Source organism: Lepidochelys kempii, chromosome 7 (assembly GCF_965140265.1).
Source record: "Lepidochelys kempii isolate rLepKem1 chromosome 7, rLepKem1.hap2, whole genome shotgun sequence".
NCBI lineage: Eukaryota > Metazoa > Chordata > Testudines > Cheloniidae > Lepidochelys > Lepidochelys kempii.
In genome coordinates, this window is record NC_133262.1 from 105,080,667 (window position 1) to 105,105,331 (window position 24,665).

General features: G+C 42.3%; 1 protein-coding gene across 3 annotated transcripts in view; it reads right to left on the reverse strand.

Annotated features, from left to right (window-relative positions):
* Nucleotides 1-24,665, reverse strand: part of LHPP (phospholysine phosphohistidine inorganic pyrophosphate phosphatase) — a 165,323-nt gene that overhangs the window by 93,541 nt on the left and 47,117 nt on the right. For 2 of the 3 annotated variants that reach the window (XM_073354120.1, XM_073354119.1), the window contains one exon: nucleotides 18,175-18,266. In XM_073354120.1, coding sequence (XP_073210221.1) covers nucleotides 18,175-18,266 — 92 coding nt within the window. Of the gene's footprint in view, nucleotides 1-12,848; nucleotides 13,588-18,174; nucleotides 18,267-24,665 lie in introns of those variants that run through there. The other variant, XM_073354121.1, reaches the window with a different exon arrangement.

Sequence of the window (24,665 nt, forward strand, 5' to 3'; positions counted from 1 at the left end):
ACGGAAGAACCCAATGCACAGCTACAGACTAGGGACCGAATGGCTAGGCAGCAGTTCTGCGGAAAAGGACCTAGGGGTGACAGTGGACGAGAAGCTGGATATGAGTCAGCAGTGTGCCCTTGTTGCCAAGAAGGCCAATGGCATTTTGGGATGTATAAGTAGGGGCATAGCGAGCAGATCGAGGGACGTGATCGTTCCCCTCTATTCGACATTGGTGAGGCCTCATCTGGAGTACTGTGTCCAGTTTTGGGCCCCACACTTCAAGAAGGATGTGGATAAATTGGAGAGAGTCCAGCGAAGGGCAACAAAAATGATTAGGGGACTGGAACACATGAGTTATGAGGAGAGGCTGAGGGAGCTGGGATTGTTTAGCCTGCAGAAGAGAAGAATGAGGGGGGATTTGATAGCTGCTTTCAACTACCTGAAAGGGGGTTCCAAAGAGGATGGCTCTAGACTGTTCTCAATGGTAGCAGATGACAGAACGAGGAGTAATGGTCTCAAGTTGCAGTGGGGGAGGTTTAGATTGGATATTAGGAAAAACTTTTTCACTAAGAGGGTGGTGAAACACTGGAATGCGTTACCTAGGGAGGTGGTAGAATCTCCTTCCTTAGAGGTTTTTAAGGTCAGGCTTGACAAAGCCCTGGCTGGGATGATTTAACTGGGAATTGGTCCTGCTTTGAGCAGGGGGTTGGACTAGATGACCTTCTGGGGTCCCTTCCAACCCTGATATTCTATGATTCTATGATTCTATGTCAACAAACCAACTGTCATTTTTTAGGGAAGCATATGGATTGGACGTAAATGACGACTATCAATGAGTATCATGAAGAGCTCATTCATAAGTGCTGGCCATACATTCTGAATTAGCTAATCTTCTGGAAAAATCACAAAGGACAAGGTTTGAGGTAAAACCAAATGCAGTTGCTTGGCGATGGATGGAAACCATGATGACCGATTGTCATAACTGTTATGGTGAACACGTGCACCTGGGTCACAACAGAGAGTGTCAGCTGCAGACTATCTTCAGTTCCTATCAAACGCATTACACCAAACGGGGAGCGAGGTGAAGGAGGAGAACTCTGTTCCTCAAACACACCCCATTTCTCCCAATTATTTGTCATTCTTGCCATGCCAAGCAAAAGAGGTGTTGGTGTCTGAAGTGACTGTAATTTCATGGTAGTTACAGTAGACTTATCCCACCATTCGATTATTAACGTTCTTTTAACTCTCTGTTGATCTCTCCGCATAAGGGTGTAAAGTCTTTGAAAGGACGTGAAGTGTTACGCAAGCCAGGCACTGTAGAGGCAGCTTTAACGTAAACATTCCCCTTTCCCTTGTCCCCATCAGCACCCTCAACTCTGCTTTAGAAGGGGCTCTTTGCCAGTGTAACAGGATAGCTGTCCTCTTAAATAAAATTGGGCCCAACCCTCCTGGTCCAGGTTTTCCTTAGTTTGCAGCAATGGGGAGGGCAAGACTGCCACTGGGAGTTACAAATGAGAGTCCAGAGTCCAGAGAGAGATCCCAGAACAGGAGCTCAGAAGCAGGGTAGAGCTGTGCTGAGAGCTTCAGGGAAGGGATGCCCCTGAAGGGGGAAGCAGTGAGAGTTCCCTAGTGAGCACTGGAGCCCAAGCAAGGAAACGAAAGCTGAAGGCGGTCAGGGAATCACACTTCCCCGAACCAGAAAGCCACAGCCAGAGAGCTGAAGGCTGAGAGTGGCACAGGAAGACGCCTGCTGGCTCTCCGAGAAGGCTGGGGAATGATGGAGGGGTAGGCCCACTAATGTCTCCAGGAAACTGGGACCACAGCTGGGAAGGAAACAGGATAAAGAAGCACTCTAGGTAGAGGGCCTGGGGGAGGAAGGGTGAGACATGCTAGAGCCGTACTGGGTGCTGGACTGTTGGGACTAATGCACTGTTTGGACAGAGCTGGGGGAATTCTGATGGTAGTGGGATTTTTGGTAATAAAGTAACACCATATAAAGGGCTATTAATATACTCCCACAGCTGCACTGAGTTTATCTGAGCAACCAAGAGGGGAAAGTGAGGCGAGAGACTGCTAGCAGGGCCACTCATTCATATTAAGCATGAAAGATTAGTCAATCATCATTGCCTGTTGATCTTTTACACACACAGAACCAACTTTTACTCTCTGTTACACCAGCGACTTTGGCTCAAAGACTGAGCCTAGTTTTCATATATAGGTGCCTAAATAAAGGCACCCAGTTCAACATTTGGGCAGGCTAAGTGCCAATTTGGGCACCCCAAATTTGGATGTGAGTGGACTCACTCAGGCCCCCACATTTGAATATTGGGCTCCCTATCAATGCTACCAGGCTACAACAGTTTGTAAAACAGGCCAATGGTTTCTACCTTACCATAGCTCATAATGGCTGGTCAAATGGAAGCTCCTTTTAGGGACTTCTAACAGAGATGTTTATAAAAATTTAGGATCCTAATTTGAATCTGAAGTGCAATACATGTACATGATATAAATCAAGTAAGTCCAGTCACCAGATAGAAGACTCTCTTCATTAGCTAAGCCCACTGTGGTATTTGCCCACCAGCTGGAAGAGAAGTTCAATGTTATTCAGCAACTGAAATTAGCCATCCCAATTATTTTAGATTGTATGAATTTTACTGCAAGTGGTTTACTTAGATTGTAAGCAGTTTGGGGCAGGGACCATCTTTTTGTTCTGTGTTTGCACAGTACCTAGCACACTGGGGTCCTGGTCCAGAACTGGGGCTCATAGGTGCTACCGTAAGACAAATCAATAAGAAGAGCATAAACCAGAAGAAAGATGAAAGTTTTAAGTAATGAGCTGCTTGTTTCAATGGAGTTAAACTAGTGATGAAGTTAGCCCCCCCCTTTTTTTTTTAAATAAACGCTTTGGTTTTATCAGACTATCCAAGTCTAAATCAGACCTCTCCTTCCCTATGCCATTTACTGAAAGCCATTGCTCAATTATCATACAAGCCAAACAAGCCAGATCTGACATTTAACAGAAAGAGAAAAACACAGAGAGCAGGAACCTGAGTCTTAAAGGAAATCTCTAGTGAAACCACAATTGTGCAGCTGTCTCTGCGCTGCTACTTCTGAAGCACATTTCAACACACTCATTAGCATTTTTACAGAAACAAAATATTTAGCTATTGGTAGTGACATTCATCACTACTGTCAAATGTTGAGCTAGCTAATATTTTTGGCACACTGCAAATGACAAGAGTTGAGAAACCATGTAATGTTTGATTAACCCCCATGACTACTTTGCTGTGGAATTTTTCTACTGCAACACTACATTAGTACTGAGAAAAGGCTACCTCCCCCACCTCTATCAAAAAAAGGCCTATTTCCTGTATTGTCTTATCAGGCTGAATTACTAAATCTTGCACAGGAGGGAAGATTTGTGTTATGGTAGCAGCTAGACCTTCACCCATCCATAATGAGGCAGAGAGGCTGCTCAATGTGCTGCCTGGAGTAGGTTATTCTTTGGGGATGCAATGGGTCTCTCTTTCTACACAGTGTATTGTACAGTGGGATGAACACAATCCTTAAGAAACTTTGGAGAGCACTGAACAGAATGTTGCTTATTATGCATTTCCATTTCAGCTACCACTAGAATTCCTGTCATGTCATGAATTATGCATTTGTAGGGAGGGGAGAAATATAAACTAGTTTGACCACACATTTGGGAATCTAAAATAGCCCAAGGGCTCTATTGTTATTTATGTAGTAGCAAAAACAGCACTATAAAATATAAGCACAGCACCAATCCAACAGCTAGCCCCTGCCTGAAAGAGTTTATGCTAGAGAGGCACATTTGGGTGGGATACAGTACTGGACCAAAACAGAACAGAAACAAAATGGTCATTGTGGCTGGGATGCTTTTCAGAATAGGTGGTTTTTAAGCAATCTAGTTCCATGGCATCTAGTTTAGGAAAGACCGAAATAAAGGTAAAGGTGGTGGAGTAGCACTGTATATCAATGATGAGATAGAATGTAAAGAAATAAGAAGCGATGAAATGGATATGACTGAGTCTGTCTGGGCAACAATTAAATTGGGGAAGAAAACTATTAGAGCCTCCCCTGGGATAGTGCTTGGGGTGTGCTATAGACCGCCGGGATCTAATTTGGATATGGATAGAGCCCTTTTTAATGTTTTTAATAAAGTAAATACTAATGGAAACTGTGTGATCATGGGAGACTTTAACTTCCCAGATATAGACTGGAGGACGAGTGCTAGTAATAATAATAGGGCTCAGATTTTCCTAGATGCGATAGCTGATGGATTCCTTCAGCAAGTAGTTGCTGAACCGACTAGAGGGGATGCCATTTTAGATTTGGTCTTGGTGAGTAATGAGGACCTCATAGAGGAAATGGTTGTAGGGGATAATCTTGGCTCAAGTGATCATGAGCTAATTCAGTTCAAACTGAATGGAAGGATTAACAAAAATAAATCTGCAACTAGGGTTTTTGATTTCAAAAGGGCTGACTTTCAAAAATTAAGGAAATTAGTTAGGGAAGTGGATTGGACTGAAGAATTTATGGGTTTAAAGGTAGAGGAGGCCTGGGATTATTTTAAATTAAAGCTGCAGAAGCTATCGGAAGCCTGCATCCCAAGAAAGGGGAAAAAATTCATAGGCGGGAGTTGTAGACCAAGCTGTATGAGCAAGCATCTTAGAGAGGTAATTAAGAAAAAGCAGAAAGCATATAGGGAGTGGAAGAAGGGAGGGATCAGTAAGGAAAGCTACCTTATTGAGGTCAGAATATGTAGGGATAAAGTGAGACAGGCTAAAAGTCAAGTAGAGTTGGACCTTGCAAAGGGAATTAAAACCAATAGTAAAAGGTTCTATAGTCATATAAATAGGAAGAAAACAAAGAAAGAAGAAGTGGGACCGCTAAAAACTGAGGATGGAGTGGAGGTCAAGGATAATCTAGGCATGGCCCAATATCTAAACAAATACTTTGCCTCAGTCTTTAATAAGACTAAAGAGGATCTTAGGGATAATGGTAGCATGATAAATGGGAATGAGGATATGGAGGTAGACATCACCATATCTGAGGTAGAAGCGAAACTCAAACAGCTTAATGGGACTAAATCGGGGGGCCCAGATAATCTTCATCCAAGAATATTAAAAGAATTGGCACAAGAAATTGCAAGCCCATTAGCAAGAATTTTTAATGAATCTGTAAACTCAGGGGTTGTACCGTATGATTGGAGAATTGCTAACATAGTTCCTATTTTTAAGAAAGGGAAAAAAAGTGATCCAAGTAATTATAGGCCTGTTAGTTTGACATCTGTAGTATGCAAGGTCTTGGAAAAAATTTTGAAGGAGAAGGTAGTTAAGGACATTGAAGTCAATGGTAAATGGGACAAAATACAACATGGTTTTACAAAAGGTAGATCGTGCCAAACCAACCTGATCTCCTTCTTTGAGAGAGTAACAGATTTTTTAGATAAAGGAAACGCAGTGGATCTAATTTACTTAGATTTTAGTAAGGCGTTTGATACTGTGCCACATGGGGAATTATTAGTTAAATTGGATAAGATGGGCATCAATAGGAAAATTGAAAGGTGGATAGGGAATTGGTTAAAGGGGAGACTACAACGGGTCCTACTGAAAGGTGAACTGTCAAGTTGGAGGGAGGTTACCAGTGGAGTTCCTCAAGGATCAGTTTTGGGACCAATCTTATTTAATCTTTTTATTACTGACCTGGGCACAAAAAGTGGGAGTGTGCTAATAAAGTTTGCAGATGATACAAAGCTGGGAGGTATTACTAATTTAGAGAAGGACAGGGATACCCTACAGGAGGATCTGGATGAGTTTGTAAACTGGAGTAATAGGAATAGGATGAAATTTAATAGTGAGAAGTGTAAGGTCATGCATTTAGGGATTAATAACAAGAATTTTAGTTATAAGCTAGGGACGCATCAACTAGAAGTAACGGAGGAGGAAAAGGACCTTGGAGTATTGGTTGATCATAGGATGACTATGAGCTGCCAATGTGATATGGCTGTGAAAAAAGCTAATGTCGTCTTGGGATGCATCAGGAGAGGTATTTCCAGTAGGGATAAGGAGGTTTTAGTACCGTTATATAAGGCACTGGTGAGACCTCACCTGAAATACTGTGTGCAGTTCTGGTCTCCCATGTTTAAGAAGGATGAATTCAAACTGGAACAGGTACAGAGAAGGGCTACTAGGATGATCCGAGGAATGGAAAACTTGTCTTATGAAAGGAGACTCAGGGAGCTTGGCTTGTTTAGCCTAACTAAAAGAAGGTTGAGGGGAGATATGATTGCTCTCTATAAATATATCAGAGGGATAAATACCAGAGAGGGAGAGGAATTATTTAAACTCAGTACCAATGTGGACACAAGAACAAATGGATATAAACTGGCCACTAGGAAATTTAGATTAGAAATTAGACGAAGGTTTCTAACCATCAGAGGAGTGAAGTTTTGGAATAGCCTTCCGAGGGAAGTAGTGGGGGCAAAAGATCTATCTTGCTTTAAGATTAAACTCGATAAGTTTATGGAGGAGATGGTATGATGGGATAACATGGTTTTGGTAATTAAATATTCATGGTAAATAGGCCCAATGGCCTGTGATGGGTTTTTAGATGGGGTAAGATCCAAGTTACCCGGGAAAGAATTTTCTGTAGTATCTGGCTGATGAATCTTGCCCATATGCTCAGGGTTTAGCTGATCGCCATATTTGGGGTCGGGAAGGAATTTTCCTCCAGGGCAGATTGGAAGGCCCTGGAGGTTTTTCGCCTTCCTCTGTAGCATGGGGCACGGGTCACTTGCTGGAGGATTCTCTGCTCCTTGAGGTCTTCAAACTACAATTTGAGGACTTCAATAGCACAGATATAGGTGTGAGGTCTTTTTTAGGAGTGGTGGGTGAAATTCTGTGGCCTGCATTGTGCAGGAGGTCAGACTAGATGATCATAATGGTCCCTTCTGACCTAAATATCTATGAATCTATGAATCAATCATTGCGTGTCAGCCCCCTGACCTTTCACATGCCTCGACCTATTGGTTCTTCCTGAGTGACCTTTGGCGTCATTTTTTTCTCCTCTGATCCCACTGTTAAGCAGCCACTGGGCAGAAGGAACAGCAACCTTTAAACCCGCTATAATCACTTGTTAAACAGCTCCTGTGTGGAAGCGGAAGGAGGGGAGTGGTAGAGCTGAAACTGACACGGTCACTTGCTTCTTTGTCATTCATGAGAAGAACATTGTTCCCTGGTGTAAATCCTTGAACTCTGACTCTTTATTAAATTGGGGATGCTAAGGAGAAGTTAGTTGCTCGATACCTATGGAGTGGGTGTGAAGGGACTGCTGCTTATTATACCAAAAACCATCATTTCATTGCAACCCTGTCTCCCCCGCCATGCCCCATTTGTTAATCTCTCTCTGTCTCTTGTCTCATCATATGATTAGAATCTCTTTGGCGTAGGACTGTCTTTTTATAACACATATGTACAGCACCTAACGCAACTGGGCCTCAGTCCCTCATTAGGGGTCTCAAAGAGCTACCACAGGACAAATGAATTAATAATAATCTCACGTCTCACTTCTGCTGCGAACCTAACACAAATTGTGTTTGTTAGCTAGTTAGTGGGGATTTTGCCCTGAAACCAAATACTTCATTATAAACTTAAATCTAATTGTAATTGGAGAGGGCGGATGGCGGAAGAAATTTCTTCTCCCACACCATGAGTGGTAGAGGCAGGTCCTCACTTTACCACATGCCGTTTCATGGGGCTCTGGAAGCTAGTGGGAGGAAGGGGCTCTGGAAAAGCCATTTTCATTCTCAATGAAAGCAACTGCAGCAAAGTCACGAGTTGAAGAGCTCTCCTTATTGCTCCCTCCAACCCCAACACCTCACCCCATATCTAAGTAGCAACCTTTTCGTCTTCTCCTCCTTCGCTCATTCAAAGCTGAGGAAGAAGCGGGAGGGGATAATACTCTTGGAACTCCCCAATAAATATCTATCCCATAGGTGAACATGGCTGCAGTCCAAGAGGGTTAGATCAGTGTAATTTCATTGTAAACTGAGTGAAAGTTCACTGTGGAACTGATCTAAATGGGGCCTCATCTTCACTAGAAGAAAAAGGTGTGTTAACACATGTTAACTAACCAGTTAAAATCCTAGTGTAGACAAGGCAAGATGTAGTTTTAACAAGTCAACTGTTCAAGGATTTACCTCAGCCAGCATGTGTTAAAATTACATTTACCTTGTCTACACTAGTTTTTTAACACAGTTAGTTAACATGTTTTAGCTAATGTATTAAAATACACCTTTTTTCCTTACACAGATATGGCCATGGAGTCTTTCCATGGATTTCAATGAGGTTTGGAACAGGCCTTATATGAGGACTGAAAGTTTATCAACAAGCCCGGAAATCACAGAATTGTAGGACTGGAAAGGAGCTTGAGAGGTCATCTAGTCCAGTCCCCTGCACTCATGGCAGACAAAGTATTATCAAGTTGAGTAGTGACTCAGTGTTTTCTCTCTGCTTCACTGTAAGTGGAGTTTCTCTGTAGACTTGTTTCCTGTAAGTGGGTTCCACTGCCCTGCATCATAACTCATAAAATGAGAGCACGCTAATGGTTGGTTGCCTGTGGTCAGTGACACAGTAACTCAGTGAACAAGACTGTGAGGTTATAGCAACAGTGGGCCTGTTATCACGTTTCTAATATCCTCTGGTGCTAGGGACCACTAAAAAGCCTCTAGAACTGCTAAGTGTTTGGAAATTGAGAAGGGGAAAAATATTTGGGGAGACAGTAATCTAATAAAACCAGCTTGACTGATTTTTTGTTTAATATTACAACAGCTAAATTTGCTCTGGGGGGGAAGCCCTTGAGAACTGAGTGGACAGTTTCAACCTGGAATGAAGCTGTGCTGCCCGATCCCGAACCCTTGAAAATGGTGCTCGATAATGTAAATGCTCCAGGACCTCCATTAATGGCGATACCATCAGTTACTGCAAGACTGAAGCTCCATGGCCAGTGTTGCACTCTAGCTCACAAAGGTTAAATGAACTGCAGTGCAAGAGTAATGCTGCAAACCACACTTACTTTATTTCCAGTGCATTGCACAGATTAGTCCTATACAGTAACTCCTCGCTTAACGTTGTAGTTATCTTCCTGAAAAATGTGACTTTAAGCGAAACAATGTTAAGCAAATTCAATTTCCCCATAAGAATTAATGTAAATGGGGGGAGTTAGGTTCCAGGGAAATTTTTTTCACCAGACAAAAAACTATATTATATATACACACACACACACATATAGAGTATAAGTTTTAAACAAACAATTTAATACTGTATGCAGCAACCATGACTGTGAAACTTGGTTGAGGTGGTGAAGTCAGCGGGTGGAAGAGGGTGGGATATTTCCCAGGGAATGCCTTACTGCTAAATGATAAACTAGCATTCAGCTGAGCCCTCAAGGGTTAACACATTGTTGTTAATGTAGCCTCATGCTCTACAAGGCAGCACGAATGAAGGGAAGGGAGACAGCATGGCAGACAGAGACAGAGACACACACCCTGTGTGTGGGAGAGAGAGAGAGAGAGATGCGCATTGCCCCTTTAAGTATGCTGACCGGACTCTAAGTACATTGCCTTTAAAAAGATCAGGAAGTTGAGACAGCAGCTGCGGTCTCTCCCTCCTAAGCCCTGTCCTGTCCCCACCCTGCTCTATATGGAGAAGGGGTAAGCGGGGGGCAGGAGTTGGGGGAAGGGGGACACCCTGACATTAGCCTCCCACTTCCCCCCTCCCTGCACGGCAAGCAGGAGGCTCCCAGGAGCAGCTCCAAGGCAGAGGGCAGGAGCAGCACATGGCAGTGGGGGGAGGGACAGCTGAACTGCTGGCAATTGATAGCCTGCTGGGCAGCTGCTGCACGGGGAATTTAGGGGAGCAGGGAGCTGATAGGGAGGCTGCTGGTCCAGCCTGGTTCCGAGCTCCCACCAACTAGCTGCAATGGGCTGCTCTTCCTGCAAGCAGTGGACAAACCAGGCCGCTGCCGAACAACGTTATAAGGGAACATTGCACAACTTTAAATGAGCATGTTCCCTAACTGATCAGCAACGTAACAACGTTAACCGGGACAACTTGAAGTTAGGAGTTACTGTACTGTATTTGGGAAATGATACTGCAGTCATCTGTCAGCAGTCCGTTGGTGGGTATAAGGAAGAATGCCAGAGGGAACCTTAAGGACTCCTAGCTGAATGATACAACGAGCTGGGTTTTTGTGGACTACATCAGTCTCCTTCCCCACTGATGCCATTTCAACGTAGCTTGTGTGAACACTTCATTCCACAGCAGTGCAAAATTCCTACACTGCAATTCTCACCCAAACGCCTGCCAAACAGTTAAACGTTTACAACATTTCATACATAATAAAAGCTTAAGGACAGTGAATATTCCGCAGAACCAGAGAAATCCCTGTAGTTTGGTTTATTTCAGCCAGAGTCCACTATTTAAAAGCAATCATTGTAAACAAAAAGCAACGAAAGCTCATGCTCAAATAAATTGGTTAGTCTCTAAGGTGCCACAAGTACTCCTTTTCTTTTTGCGAATACAGACTAACACAGCTGTTACTCTGAAAAAAGCAACTCAGTAATTCTTCCAAAGCACCTGCACATTTGACGTGTTGATACATCTGAAAGCTGCTTCTGACTTTATTCAGAGAGAGAGAGAGAGAGAGAGTTTGAAATGCCTCTGGGTACATTTCTGGCTCTGCTCTAACTTGCTCTCTACAAAGACAAATCACAATAATAAGCAGCACTGCAGAATCAATGGTTATCTTGGAAAGACTGGTTTGATGTCGATGCCAACTAGCTGCAAGTGGAATTAGCACATATCCATTTTCCTCCACAGAGTATGAGTTCCTCATTACACTGCATGCACATTCACTATAAAGACTCTGCTATGGAAATTTCACATGGGTGCTCATATAAGCTGCTTAAGGAGGGTCAGATTCAATAAGTACACCATCTGCCTTCCATGCTGTGAAAATCCAGACACCACCATGCTGTTTCCCCCTCCCCCGCAAAATGGAATTCTGTGGTCATGTCGCAGCCTCCACGCTGTGGACGGCAGGCAAAGTCTTCACTACATTCAGCCCAAAGTGAACCGCACAGAAAACTTTGCTCCCCACCTATATCATTAACCAGGAATCACACGAATATGAGACTTCCCAATGGCATTCCAAACATTTTCATCTGTCTCCAAATAACGCATCTGGCCCTTGAGCCTTTTGTCCATTTTCAGATGGGCAGAAATCTCTGAAGGCCCATAGGAAATCCCAGAATGCAATGGGAGTGGATACACTCTGTAAAGCAGCAAGATGCAGAGAGGGCCTGCCTCATCTGTTGTCTGCCTGAAATGCTAGAGATCATAGCAGAGAGAGAGCTCTATTCTTCCACAAGTGGGCAGATGGATGAAATCTTTTGTGAAGGGATGACACTGGCAGGACAGGGCAAACACTGGACCATCACTTTACATTTTGGATTCACAGCTGATAACAGTGGGCCCATCATAGCATCACTTGGCACATGTATAAAACTGAACCACTCAACCAATCAAAACTTCCTCCTACATCTTAGAAAACATGGTGACTGGTATTAACTCAAAAGAATTCCTCCCAGTCATCACCCTGGACCGTTCCCATCATCACTCTCCTCAAACCTGAGAAAACAGAAATTACAACTAAATATTGCAGATAGAATTTGTTACATTTTACAGAGTGACCTGCTCTGGGTCTGGTTTGATTACTGGGTAGAAGTTCGGCATTTGGAGCTTGAGAGTCAGTTCTAATACTGAGGAGGCTGATCAGATTGACTGGAGGTGGAACATGCAGGAGTGGAGGAAACAGTGGGTCTCCCTGTTCCCAGGAAGCCCCACCACAGGTACACTGAGGACTTTAAGCTTTGAAGATCCAGCAGGGGCAGAACCAAGAGAGAGCCACTTATGATGACATCCATCCCTTGTGTAAGATGATGCTGATCCTGTCATCATTCTTTCATGGTAACCCTCCTCACTCTAAAGCTCACCCTGGGAACAGCTTCTGTTGAAGCCCTCATGGGAGCATAGTTCCCGGAAAGGTAGTGATGCTATGCAGTAGGGAGAAGCCCCAGACAAACACTTGGAAGCACCAGGCCTCCATACAGATGCCTTCAGCCTCCAAAATTATCCCAAGATCCCAATGGATCTCGAGTCACCTACTGTTTTTCTATTCCTTCCACAAAACCAATTTCTCTATCTAAGTTCTGATATGACACCCATCACCACAGTAACTAAGCACCAAAGCACAAACCTCACCCTTTGAAAGACCAACTAACATGAAATTTCAGTTTGAAACTCAGTTTTCTGGCCCCATGTGGGATTGTAAGAGTGATACTAGTGTGGTATCACACTTCTATCTGTGCCAAGCAAAGTATTGTGTAAGATCAGAGTCCAGTGTATATCAGAGGCAGCTGATAGCATTTTCAGAAAAGAGCAAGCTGGTTTTCGGAAAGGTTGTGGATGCAAAGAGCAGATCTTCACTCTATGAAACATAACAGAACAGTGCTTAGAATGGCAATGGCAACTCTACATAAATTTCATAGACTTTGAGAAGGCTTGTGATAGCATTCACAGGACCAGCCTATGGCGCATTCTGCGGGCATACGGAATTCCTTTCCATATAATCAGTGTCATCAAAAGCTTCTGTTTCAACTATACATGCAGTGTTGATCACAGTGAGCTCAGTTTTGAAGTCAAAACAGGAGTATGTCAGGGGTGTGTCATGTCTGCAATCCTCGATGCAGTCATCGACTGGATAATGCAGCTGTGACAGGTTTGGTCACAGAGATCCCCTTGGGATTGTCACCTGATTTGCTGAAATTACCTCTGAACCCATTTTCCCAGCTTGGGACTCCAGAACCCTGCCTTGTGGAGCCAGACATGTTAGCCTGCTGCAACGCAGACCCAGGGTCTGGGCCACACCCCCAAAGCCACAGACTTTAACTAAAAACAGCTCAGCAGGTTACCTGTCTCCAGCACCCAGACCCCAATGGGATCCAAACCCCAAATAAATCCATTTTACTCTGTATAAAGCTTATACGGGATAAATTCGTTAACTGTTCGCCCTCTATAATACTGATAGAGAGATATACACAGCTGTTTGCTCCCCCCAGGTATTAATCACTTACTCTGGGTTTATTAATAAACAAAAGTGATATTAACTATAAAAAGTAGAATTTAAGTGATTTCAAGTAATAACAGCCAGAACAAAGTAAGTCACAAAGCAAAATAAAACAAAACACGCAAGTCTAAACCTAATACATTAAGAAACTGATTACAGGTAATATCTAACCCTCAAAGATGTTCCAATAAGCTTCTTTCACAGACTAGACTCCTTCCTAGTCTGGGCCCAATCCTTTCCCCTGGTACAGTCTTCGTTAGATCCAGCAGACATCTCAGGTGGTAAGCAGCGGTTTTCTCATGACTGGCAGTCCCTTTTATCTTGCTCCACCCCCTTTCATAGCTTTGTCACAAGGCGGGAATCTTTCTTCTCTCTGGGTCCTCACCCCTTCTTCTAAATGGAAAAATACCAGATTTAAGATGGATTTCATTATCAGGGGACATGGTCACATGTCACTGTAAGACCCCTAGTCTCCGTTCCCTATGGGCTGGCCCACACATACACAGGAAGGCTTTCAAGTAACTAAGGCCATTTACAACTGATTGTTTCTGGTGCAACCTTAATGGCCTCCACTTAATATGTTTACATCAGTAATACAAGTTTATATCTTGTTCTCCTAACTCCAGATATAGAAATAATACATACAAACAAACAAGATGAACACACTTAGTAGATTACAAGATTTCTAATGACAGGTTTCAGAGTAGAAGCTGTGTTTGTCTGTATTCGCAAAAAGAAAAGGAGTACTTGTGGCACCTTAGAGACTAACAAATGACACCATACAAGGGTGTAAAGCATATTCCAGTTATGTCATATTCAGAAGCATATTTACATAAAGCATATGGAGTGCAACGTCACAGCGGCGTACAACAGAAGATATGCCAAGAGGCATTAAATGGACACTCTTCTCATCCCTTGAAGACCTGGACTTCGCAGATGATGTCGCTCATCACATACCCAACACCATATACAAAAAAAACAACAACTCGACTCAACACATTCAGCCAGAAAATTGGACTGAAAATCAATCGCAATAAGTCAGATATCATGACCATTAATATTGCCTCACCATCACCAGTATGGATAGAGAATTATGTTCTCACCAATGGAGAAACATTCACATACTTGGGCAGCATCATCAGCCAGGATGGTGGAACAAGCCAGGACATCCAGAACAAAATCAATAAAGCCAGGAAAACCTTCAGGAGCTTAAATGCAGTCTGGAAATCATCAAAATACAACACCAAAACCAAACTCAAGATTTATCAGAGCTGCATACTTTCAACACTACTTTATAGTGCAGAATGCTGGGGAATGAGAAAGTATGACATGTCCAAACTATCTTCATTCTATACAACCTGCCTCAGAAAAATCCTCTGTATCTTTTGGCCCAGAACAATCTCAAACCAAGATCTATTGACACAGTGCAGCCAAGAGGATCTGAGCACTATCATTGCCAGGAGACACTGGAGATGGATCGGTCGTGTGCTTCGGATGGAAACTGATTCCATCACCAGAGTAGCAATAAGATGGACACCTGAAGGCAAGCGAAAATGAGGCTGCCCAAAAACAACATGGCGAAGAGCTGTGGAAGCCGAGCTGAAAAACCTGAGGCACAGCTGGGGAACCATTGAAAGACCTTCCAGAAACAGACAGGAGTGGAGGAGCTTCGTCACTGCCCGAAATGCCAGAGGCGTAATATGAACATGATGATGATGATGTGGGGTTTTCAATTTTTTTCAGTATTTAAACATTTATGTAGGTGATTTGATAAAAAGGATGTTCCGATATCAGGGTTTATCACAGCTGTGGGTAAACAGCATAGCTTCTTCAATAAACTAAGCCCTAGGATCATTTGTTGCCTCTAGAGTAAAAAAACAACAACAACAGTTTATAAGGTTCAATAAGGTGATATGTGGTAACACTGGATCAGCCCTGCCTACATTTACACATGATGACATAACTCCTTTTGGATTCAACAGAACTGCACACCTTACTGAAGACAGAACTGGATTACTTAGGACAGAGTCTGATCTCCAGTACTCCAGTGTAAATCAGAATGACCCTACTGAAATAAGTGCAGGTGCCCTGAAATCAGTGCAACTGAGATCAGAATGTCTGTGCTTCAGCGGTAAGCATACAGTGCCATAGATCTACAGTGGAAATGCTCAGCTTACAGAATGCTAGAGTAAACTGCCATATATATGGTAACTTGCGAGAACAGTCTAATCCCTATTTATTCATCGGTATGTTGGGAAACACGACTGGAACAGTTCCCATCCAGAATTCCTCTCATTTGCTCTTTATCCCACGGAACACAAGCTTTTGGGCCTGATTCTGCCTTCATTTTGTTTTGGGCAGCCAGCAACCTCCTGGCTCAAATGGGAGAAAAGCTGCTTCTGGTCCACAGGCATAAAGGGAGATCTGACATCCACAATGAACTCAAGTTTGGTGAGTTGCAAAATTTTCATGGGTGAAATTTCCAGAAAGTGGACTGTGCTGTCACCCAGCATCTGCACTATAACATCCTAGTGGAGCATTCATGGTGTATGCTGATTTTGCAAAATTAGTTTAAGCTTTCATGGAAAGACTGTTAGTCACATCAAGTATATGTACCAATGGTGCCACCCAGAGGTACCTGAGCATAGCACACAGGTCTGTGTGCAAAAGATATCTATGTGCAATTATGGAATCCAGGCATAATGTCTCACCATCAGTTTTTAATCTGTATTAGGAATTAGTCTTTAAATCAACCACAGAATAATTTTGCTCTTTTATTTTTCAAATTTCTTGCCTATCAGTTTTCATTTGATATTTGTTTTTTGTGATGTTTCCTATTGTATTCTTATTTATTTTCCATGTAAATTAAAATAGTAGTTCTTAATAAACCAGTGTCTCTAGTCTCTATTTGTATACAAGACATATTGTTTGATTTTATTGGTGGTTGCTACACACAGCAATTGGAATAGCACCAGGTGTTCAATTCACAATGGGATGCCACTATTTTTCATACCCATATAATGGTATATGATTTTGGATAGCAGCAAACACATATTTGAATGTGAAATTTAAATAAGGACAGAGGGAAACATTCTCTTCTATCCAGAGCAATTGATCATTCTCCTCTAGCTGGTATTTATGTGAATCATAGTTCATAGAAACAAATATCTTTCTGATGTGAAAAAACAACATTCCCACTCTTATTTTCAGCTGTCCAAAAGACTGTATTCCATGGTCTCCTGTGGGGTGCTGAGCACCCTTGAAGTTCTCAGCACTTTTCAATCCTAATTTATTTCTCTTTTCAGGAAACAAAACCCCTAAACTGATTGTGTGACATTAAGATGTAGATTTTCAAAGTGGTGCATGCTGATCTCCATCAATATCAATGAGAGACGAGCTGTTAAGAACAAGTCCCTTTGAAAAACTCCCCTACGGAAATTAATGGGATCAATAACCCCAGTCATGCAAAACAAAAAAAATGTTAATACCGAGATTTATAGAAATAGACAGATAATTGATTTTGAGATTTTATTTACTAATGCTTAAAAACATGAGTACAAAAATACACTGTACCTGCTTCTAGCTACAGACACCTTAAAAATTACTCATTTCTCACAGATTGTCATAAGAACTGAGAGAGCATGTACTATTTTGGCTTCAAAGGTCTGTGTCTTTGCTAATCCAAATCAAGTGGAGACTGAGGGACATGCTCCCTTGAAAACTAACTTCATAGGGGTCCTAGCTCATCTGTCCATCCTGCTTACTTATCTCTGGAAGAAAGAACATTATCAAGATCCCTGCAATAACAATCACTCATTTTACTGCATCAGCATTTCCAGATTGAGCGTACTTTTGGATATGTAACAGATAGGACTTCTTAGATCATCCAGAGAGGGAAAGGGAGCCTAGCCCAGATACACAGGTGGGCCTAGCAGAAGAAAATACAGTCAGAAGAAAATACCCATAAAATTGAGTTTGATCCATTTGTAAAAGCCTGCCCTCATCGACCAGTGGGCAGATAGGGTGCTCAATGACAGAATATCCACCATATCCCAAATGCCTCAGTGATGCATGTGGTATAAATGCCTAGAGATATGGACACACATATGGAGGTGCCCTGTGATTGCAATAGCACCTTGGACAGGGTAGACTTGAAATATCCAGAAACTTGCCAAAAAATACAAAAGAGCTAATATTAGGTCGGATTTTGTGATGTTGGCCTCACTGAAAGTTGAGGGCTCTCAGCATCTTGCACAAGGAACTCAGCAGCTAGCAGGATTGGCCCCTTAAATTTTGCACTTGGATTACTCGTGGTGGAATTCAGCCAAGCAGACAGGGGGTCCTCGTCTTTAGTAACAATGGTGCAATTTGAGAATATCAAAAACAAGCGTAGAGTAATTTACACAGCCCATCAAACATTTTCACATACAGTAAGCATAAGGCAGACTTTATCAAAGAAACAAGAGCTGTTGTATCACAGATGACTCATTTGCTCACACACAAACAAGTTTTATCAATAATCTGTGTGCTAGAAAGGAATTTTTTAAAAAAAATAATCAATTACTGTGGGTCTGATCTCCAGGTCCCAGCTTCCACTTGTGCGCACACAATTTTGTCCAAAGGGTTTTTGCTCGTGGAAATTCTAATGCCTGCCAGAATCTAACAATAGTGTAAGCAGAGGTTTGTGCTGAAAAAATGGTTGCACAGGCTGATGACAAAATTGTTCAACCACCAGAGATCTGGTAGAGGCCTTTCTGAAAATCAGATCCGGCATAAATGCTCATTGTGCAGCACTTTTCTGAAACAGCATTGGGTGCAATGCCATAATTCCTCCTTCCCTTTTAAATCAAGGTGTCATAAGAATACTGGAGCAATCTGTACCTGAGGACAAACGTAAATACAGCAAATCATACTCAGTCGTCATATTCCCTCTTTCTGTGATTAGCCATGTGGAGTGTAAGGTGTATAACGTGCACTGACCTGTACTTCCCTGTCCGTACTTGTAGAGCTCTCATACCGCACTGCTGGGCACCTCCTACATCATTCACAATATCGTCTCCAATCATGATGGCCTGTCACAGCAATGAAATACAGACAAAATTGGTGTCAAGTGAATTTTATTTCTGCCATACTTCATCTTTCTTGACATAATAAACTGCTTGATTTGATGTTTAATACTGCCATCATACAAATTAAACAAGATAATATTGTCATCATATTGATTAAAAGTCATCCTACACTGAATATAATTCACACTGCACCTCTGCTGGCTATACAGTTGAACAGTATATATCCACACAATTTGAAATCAAATCAGAAGAGTCAAAAATGATTAGGCACAGTACAAAAACAATGTAGAAATTCATAAAGTTAGTCCTACATTCCTACCAAACATGTTTTTATGTTATAGCAATGGCAGATAAGATAATATAAAGTTTTAAACATTTCCTTAGAAGTTATACTATAAAGGCTGATCAAAATGTTTGCAAATCTATGAAAAAAATAACTTGGGAACATTTATTCTCAAATCACAGTTGGGAAATATGAAAATTTAGACAGACATGCATCACAATGCAGTCCAATGTCATGTTATGCAAAAATACATAGCATTTTCCATGTATGTAGCAATGATCGCATCAAAATCAGTTACTGTCTATGAAAGTGAAATACTGTATAAGCAAACTAAAGTACATTGGTTACAAAGCAAAATTTAACTGAGAAAAGTCTCTGTGTATTGTGACAAATACTCTGTCCTTGACTCCGTGAGTCCCGCATTTCCTAGCGGATTTTGCTAGCCTCAGAGGCTCACTGTGACCCTCCACGTAACCCTGCTCTCTCTAGAGACAAGGGTCACAGTCTACTGAGCCATTTTCATCATAAGCTAGTGAGGGAGGTGAGGAGAAGTTATCTTTCCTTGCACAGTCTCTGTTGTCTCCCAGTCTCAGTGATTAATCAGGGGGCAAAGGTGGGGGGGGGGAGCCTGGGCCCACCCTCTACTCCGGGCTCCAGCCCAGGGGCCCTATTAGTATCAGCTATGGTAGCTGACCTTTTAGAAACATGACATGTACAATTCCTGGGCTACTTCCTCCACACAGCAACCCTCACTTCCTCAAGCTCCACTTCACCCTTTCCTCAGGTCCTCCTTCCTTGTGCCTGATATGGTGTGTACTACTCAGTCTCTCCAACAGCACAACTTCCTCCCACAGCTCCTGACATGCACACCCATCTGACTGACTGGGAGGCTTTTAACTGTCAGCCAGCCCCTGACTGGCTTCAGGTGTCCCAATCAACCTAGCATTCTCCCTGCCTTCTGGAAAGTTCTTAATTGGCCCAAGGTGTCTTAATTGACCTGGAGCAGCTGCCATTTCACTTATCCTGGTACCAGGGATTTGTTTAGCCTGGAGCTAATATATCTATCTCCCACTACTTTTCTATAGCCATCTGGCCTTGCCCCATCACCGTGCATGCTCAATACACACAGTTTTCGTATGGTGATACCTTTGTTAAATCAAAATCCATTTGTTTCAAACCAGAGTCGTAAGTGACAAATTTCAAGTCTTTGCTGTCACCCTGCCTTCCCCTCCTTTGGATTTAAAAATGGCCGACTGCTTTATCTCAAACTTCCCCCACACCCCAAAAAGAAAAAAATAACCTCTGAGCAATCACAGAAAAGTTCAGCCCCAAATTATGACTCAGCATTCTTTCCTCACCCAAATCTCTCAATAAATTCTGGACTGCACCCAAGATAAACAAAGGCAGTTTACATTAGAGGGCTACAAAGTGCATTATAGGGTAGACTGGGAAAATACGTCTTGTTCAAAAACATGTCAAACAATAGGTTTTAGCTCCCATTTTTCAAACATGACTATGCACTTACTATGGACAGAGCCAGTTGTGTTTGAAAATGTACTAACTAGTTACATGACCAAACTATCTTAGCTGCAAGTTTGCTACAGTAGCTGCTTAACTTGCAACCTTACCTAAAGTGCTACCAGGCTTCCACAATAATTATACCTCACAACTCTCTCTCATTACTCATTTTTTGCTGAAATTTACTTCTCTTCCACATTAAACTTGCTATCTCAATTATTCTAACATTGACACAGTAGAAATATAGACTTGTTACACTGGGGTTACACACAGTATTTATTTTTATACTATATAAATTGATCGCACATTTTAAGCGTTCTGCCCTACATTTTTTCTTGTGTCCCTCATTACAGGTCCATGTTCCACCTACGGGCCTTTGTAGGTTAAAAGGCACATTTGTAACTGGACCAGAATTGCCTTAGATGGCAATGGTGTTGCCAAGAATAGCATCAAGAGGACTCCACTGAGCATGCACAGAAAACCAGCCTAGCATTTTTCCATCTGACTTGGGCGGATAAATAGGCCATTGTCAGAGAGGTCATGGGAATGAGTCACGTACACCACAAATGGGGGTTGGCTTCTCTAGTAACCATATTCTAAGGGGAATTCTGATTTGTTTTTGTGTGTTTGTATGTGTGGCGTGCAACAGCTTTATTAAAATAACATACAGAATCTTTCTATTTTAGGCATCATTCCAGTTACCACTTCTAGCTAATATTAAAACCTCTTCTTTCCTAGCCTGGTCCTTGAAACACATCTTTTTCATATACGATGCAGCCACATAGCAGCATGCGCATCGATGTTCCCATAATGAGGGCCAAATTTAAGAGCCTTTGCTCTATACACTCACACTGTTATCACAGTCCCCTCTGCTGCTGTTTAGATAGAGCACAAATGAAGACTCAAAAACTGAAGTAACAGAAAATTTGGTTGCCATAGTGTGTTGGGTCTGATGCTGGGGAGGGAATGAACTATTTCCATAGATTCACAGAATTTAAGGACAGAAGAGATGACATGCTCTGGCCCTTCATCACCATACCTTATAACTATTAAAATTTTCAATTTGTAGCATTCATGGAGCTATTCTGTGTCTGCCTCATTGTTTCAAAGAGTTTAAGGCCAGACAAGGCCAGCAGATCAACTAACCCAATCTCTTATATGTACACCCCACGCCATTAAGTTTCACCCACTTACTCCTGCACTGAGCCCAGTAACTTATGTTTGACTAAAGCATGTCTTCCAGAAAGGCATCCAGTTTTAAGAGACAAAGAATCCACCCTTTCCCTTGCTAGTTTATTCCAATGGTTTAATCACTTTCACTATAAGTGACAGTTAAAAGCTTGTGTCTGATTTCTAATTTGAATTTGCCTGGTTTCAGCTTCCAGCCACTGGCTCTTGTGATGCCTTTCTCGGCTAGGTTGATGAGCCCTCTAGTACCTGGTGTTTTCTGCCCATGAAGGTACTTGTATACTGTGATCAAGGTGCCTCTCAATCTTCTTTTTGATAAGCTAAACAGATTGAGCGGTTTAAGTCTCTCACTGTATGGGCATTTTGTTCAGCCCTGAGACCACTTTTGTGGCTATTTTCTGCATTCTCTCCAATTTCTCGACAACAGGGAGCACTGGGGACTGGAGTGAGGAAGGAGGCAGCGCCTCCCTTGATATTTCAATGTGAAGCAAACAGGGATTCCCCGAAGGAGTGCTAGCTTGGAAATAGCAAGGCAGCCAAATAGCCACCTTCTTCCTGATCTAGCACCAGAGCTCACAATGCTAGCAGCTGACAATGGGGGCCATTAGCCCTCACACACACACAGAGCTCCACAGGCATTGGGAAAATGGGCAGGAGCAGAGCCTCTTGCTTTCCCTCCAGTCATCTCTCACCCACAAGCATCGGCTTCAGTAGCTTTGAAATTAGCCCCCTCATCATCAAACTCCTCCCCCTCCCTTCAGGCAGCTCTCCATGGCTACTGGTGCCTCCCTGACTCCGGCATGGGAAAGGGGGCAGAATCAATGGAGAGTCAGTGGAGGCTGCAGGGAGATAATATGAATGAGTTTCTCGTCTCCTGTATGCCAGCAGGACTCTATTGCAGGCATGACCGTCCTCAGATTCAGTGCAGAGCTGCCTTCCACAAGGGCAGGGACCCATGTGGCCTTGGTTTTGGGGACTGTAAGGGTATATCTACACTGCAATTAGACACCCGTGGCTGGCCCGTGTCAGCTGACTCAGGCTAAGGGGCTGAGGCTAAGGGACTGTTTAATTGCAGTGTAGACATTTGGAGTTGGGCTGCAGCTCAAGCCCTGGTGCCCTCCCACCTCACAGGGAGTCCTAGAGCCCGGATTCCCGCCCAAGCCTGAACTTCTACATTGCAATTAAACAGCCCCTTTGCCTGAATGCCAGTCAGCTGGCACAGGCCACCTGCAGGTGTTTAATTGCAGCAGTATAGACATACCCTAAGAAGACATGAATTCTTAAGGAAATGGGTCTTCACTCCAGTTCTAAAACCCTAAAAGGGGACTTCCTTTGAAAAAGGGAAACCATGAAGATGAGTTTCTGAGGGATCTGAGCACTTGTGAGTAGCTGAGAAGGCTGCTCACCAGTGGTGTGTTATATTCTGCATAGGCAAGTTTTCATGCAAGAAGACAGTCAGCTCAGAAAGTGCAGCTGAAAAAGAGCACTGATGCCTATCCAGGCCAGCTTGTGGCATACGCATACAAAAATGTACTCCAACCTCGGGGGATTTCATAGATTTACTATCGGTGAAGGGCAATAATCACTAAAGGAGGAGCAATTATTCCCAAATCATTTAGGATTTAAAAAAATCATTGGCAAGAAGATAGAGGTCAAGAGGTGCACTGTCAAGGGAAATAAAAAAACTCTACCTGTCAAACCTAGGTTTAACTTCCTCTCTGACTGTAATATGGAGAGAGAGAGAGAGAGAACTGAAAGGTCACACACCCACTGAAAGCAAGAATTAAAAGATCCCCACTTATGATCACATTTACAGAGGAAACACAGGTGATTAGTCTGTTCAATGAGCATGTGGAAGTTATTTCTTTTTAAAATTCAACTAAAAATTTACCAAAAAAGACAAAATGTACTAAGGCTGTCAGAAAACCATGACAATATTAACTGGATATATCAAAAATTGGAAGGAGTTGTAATATATATTTTTCTACATCCTATAAAATGCAAGCAATGAAAGAGGGTTTATATGTATTTCTTGAAAGAATGCATATTCTCCAAAAATTACACTTTACGGGGGCGCTGGATGGCTCAGGGAAATTGGTCATTATATATTTTTAAAATAGCCCTTTATCTCCAGGATGCTGGTTCAAATCCAACCCCAATCAGTAGTGATGAGAAAACAGTTACTGTGAAATGGCTGATCAATGACATCTGACAGCCACAAAATAATCCCTAGTGGATATATGGCCATATCATAGATATCACCGCTACAACTGGAAATCTTGTTGGCAGTCTGAACACATGTGGACTGAACCATCTTCTCACCCCCAAAAGTAGTCCATGCTAGTAAGCTTATGGAGCACTGGTAGGGCAGTATGTGGAAACTTTCTCTTACTGTACCTGTTCTGTGAATAGCGGAGTTTAGCCAGGGTTGCCGACCTGGAACTATACACACACACACACACAAATAAACTCACACACTAATTCTGAAGGAGAAAAAATTACAGATTAAGAAGATGAATGACACAGCCAAAACATCTATGCTAAACAAAATAATAACTTTGTGTTTTTTTACACTTAAGCCAAGCTCACGTGCTGTACTTTGAAGTGAAGTGAAGTGCATGGAGAAGGTAAATGGAAAAGATGCCACCGAAATATCTATGCCAACTTTAATAGAATTTTCATACAGTGTAACCTCCAAGAATAAAAAGTATTTTTGCATAAGCAGATTTTTTTTACAGGCTTAATAGCCATAATCATGTTAAATATGACTGGGATGTGCAGCAATAGAAATCTATATGCAAAATCTTAACTAATGTATTAAAATCCTTTATAAGAGAAACTTCTTGTATTTACTTTTCTCCTCTTTCCCCTCAGCCTGATAATCATCTAGGCTTTGAGATTCCAATTCACTTTAAAATGATGTGTATATCTGGGACCCCTACTTGCTGAGCAACCAAACATGCAAAGGGCATCAAATGTGAATTCTGACCTGCAAGATATTGTACAATAAGGCAGATAAGATAGAGACAAATACGCTGGGACACTGGGGCAGTTTTCCAAACGCCTAATGGGCAGTTATATTTGAATTGATCTTTCAATGGAAGTTGAGCGCCTAACTCCTATTTGTGCCATTACAAATCTCTCCTAAACCCCAGAGGGGCGATCCCATCCCAAATAAATGCAGAAAGTACAACCACAGAAGTAGACACTTTCTACCACTCTTGGAGTGACCTCACTGGGTTTTATGCATCACTAACTCCGGGGTTTGCAGGTAACAGAATCAGAATTTGTTAGCTACCTGTAGTTTATGTACTCTGATATGACATGCCATAATTCCCATTAAAACAAGAACATCTGCTATAGACAGAACTTTTTGTGATAATATAATATTTCTGGAACCTTAACATTATTTA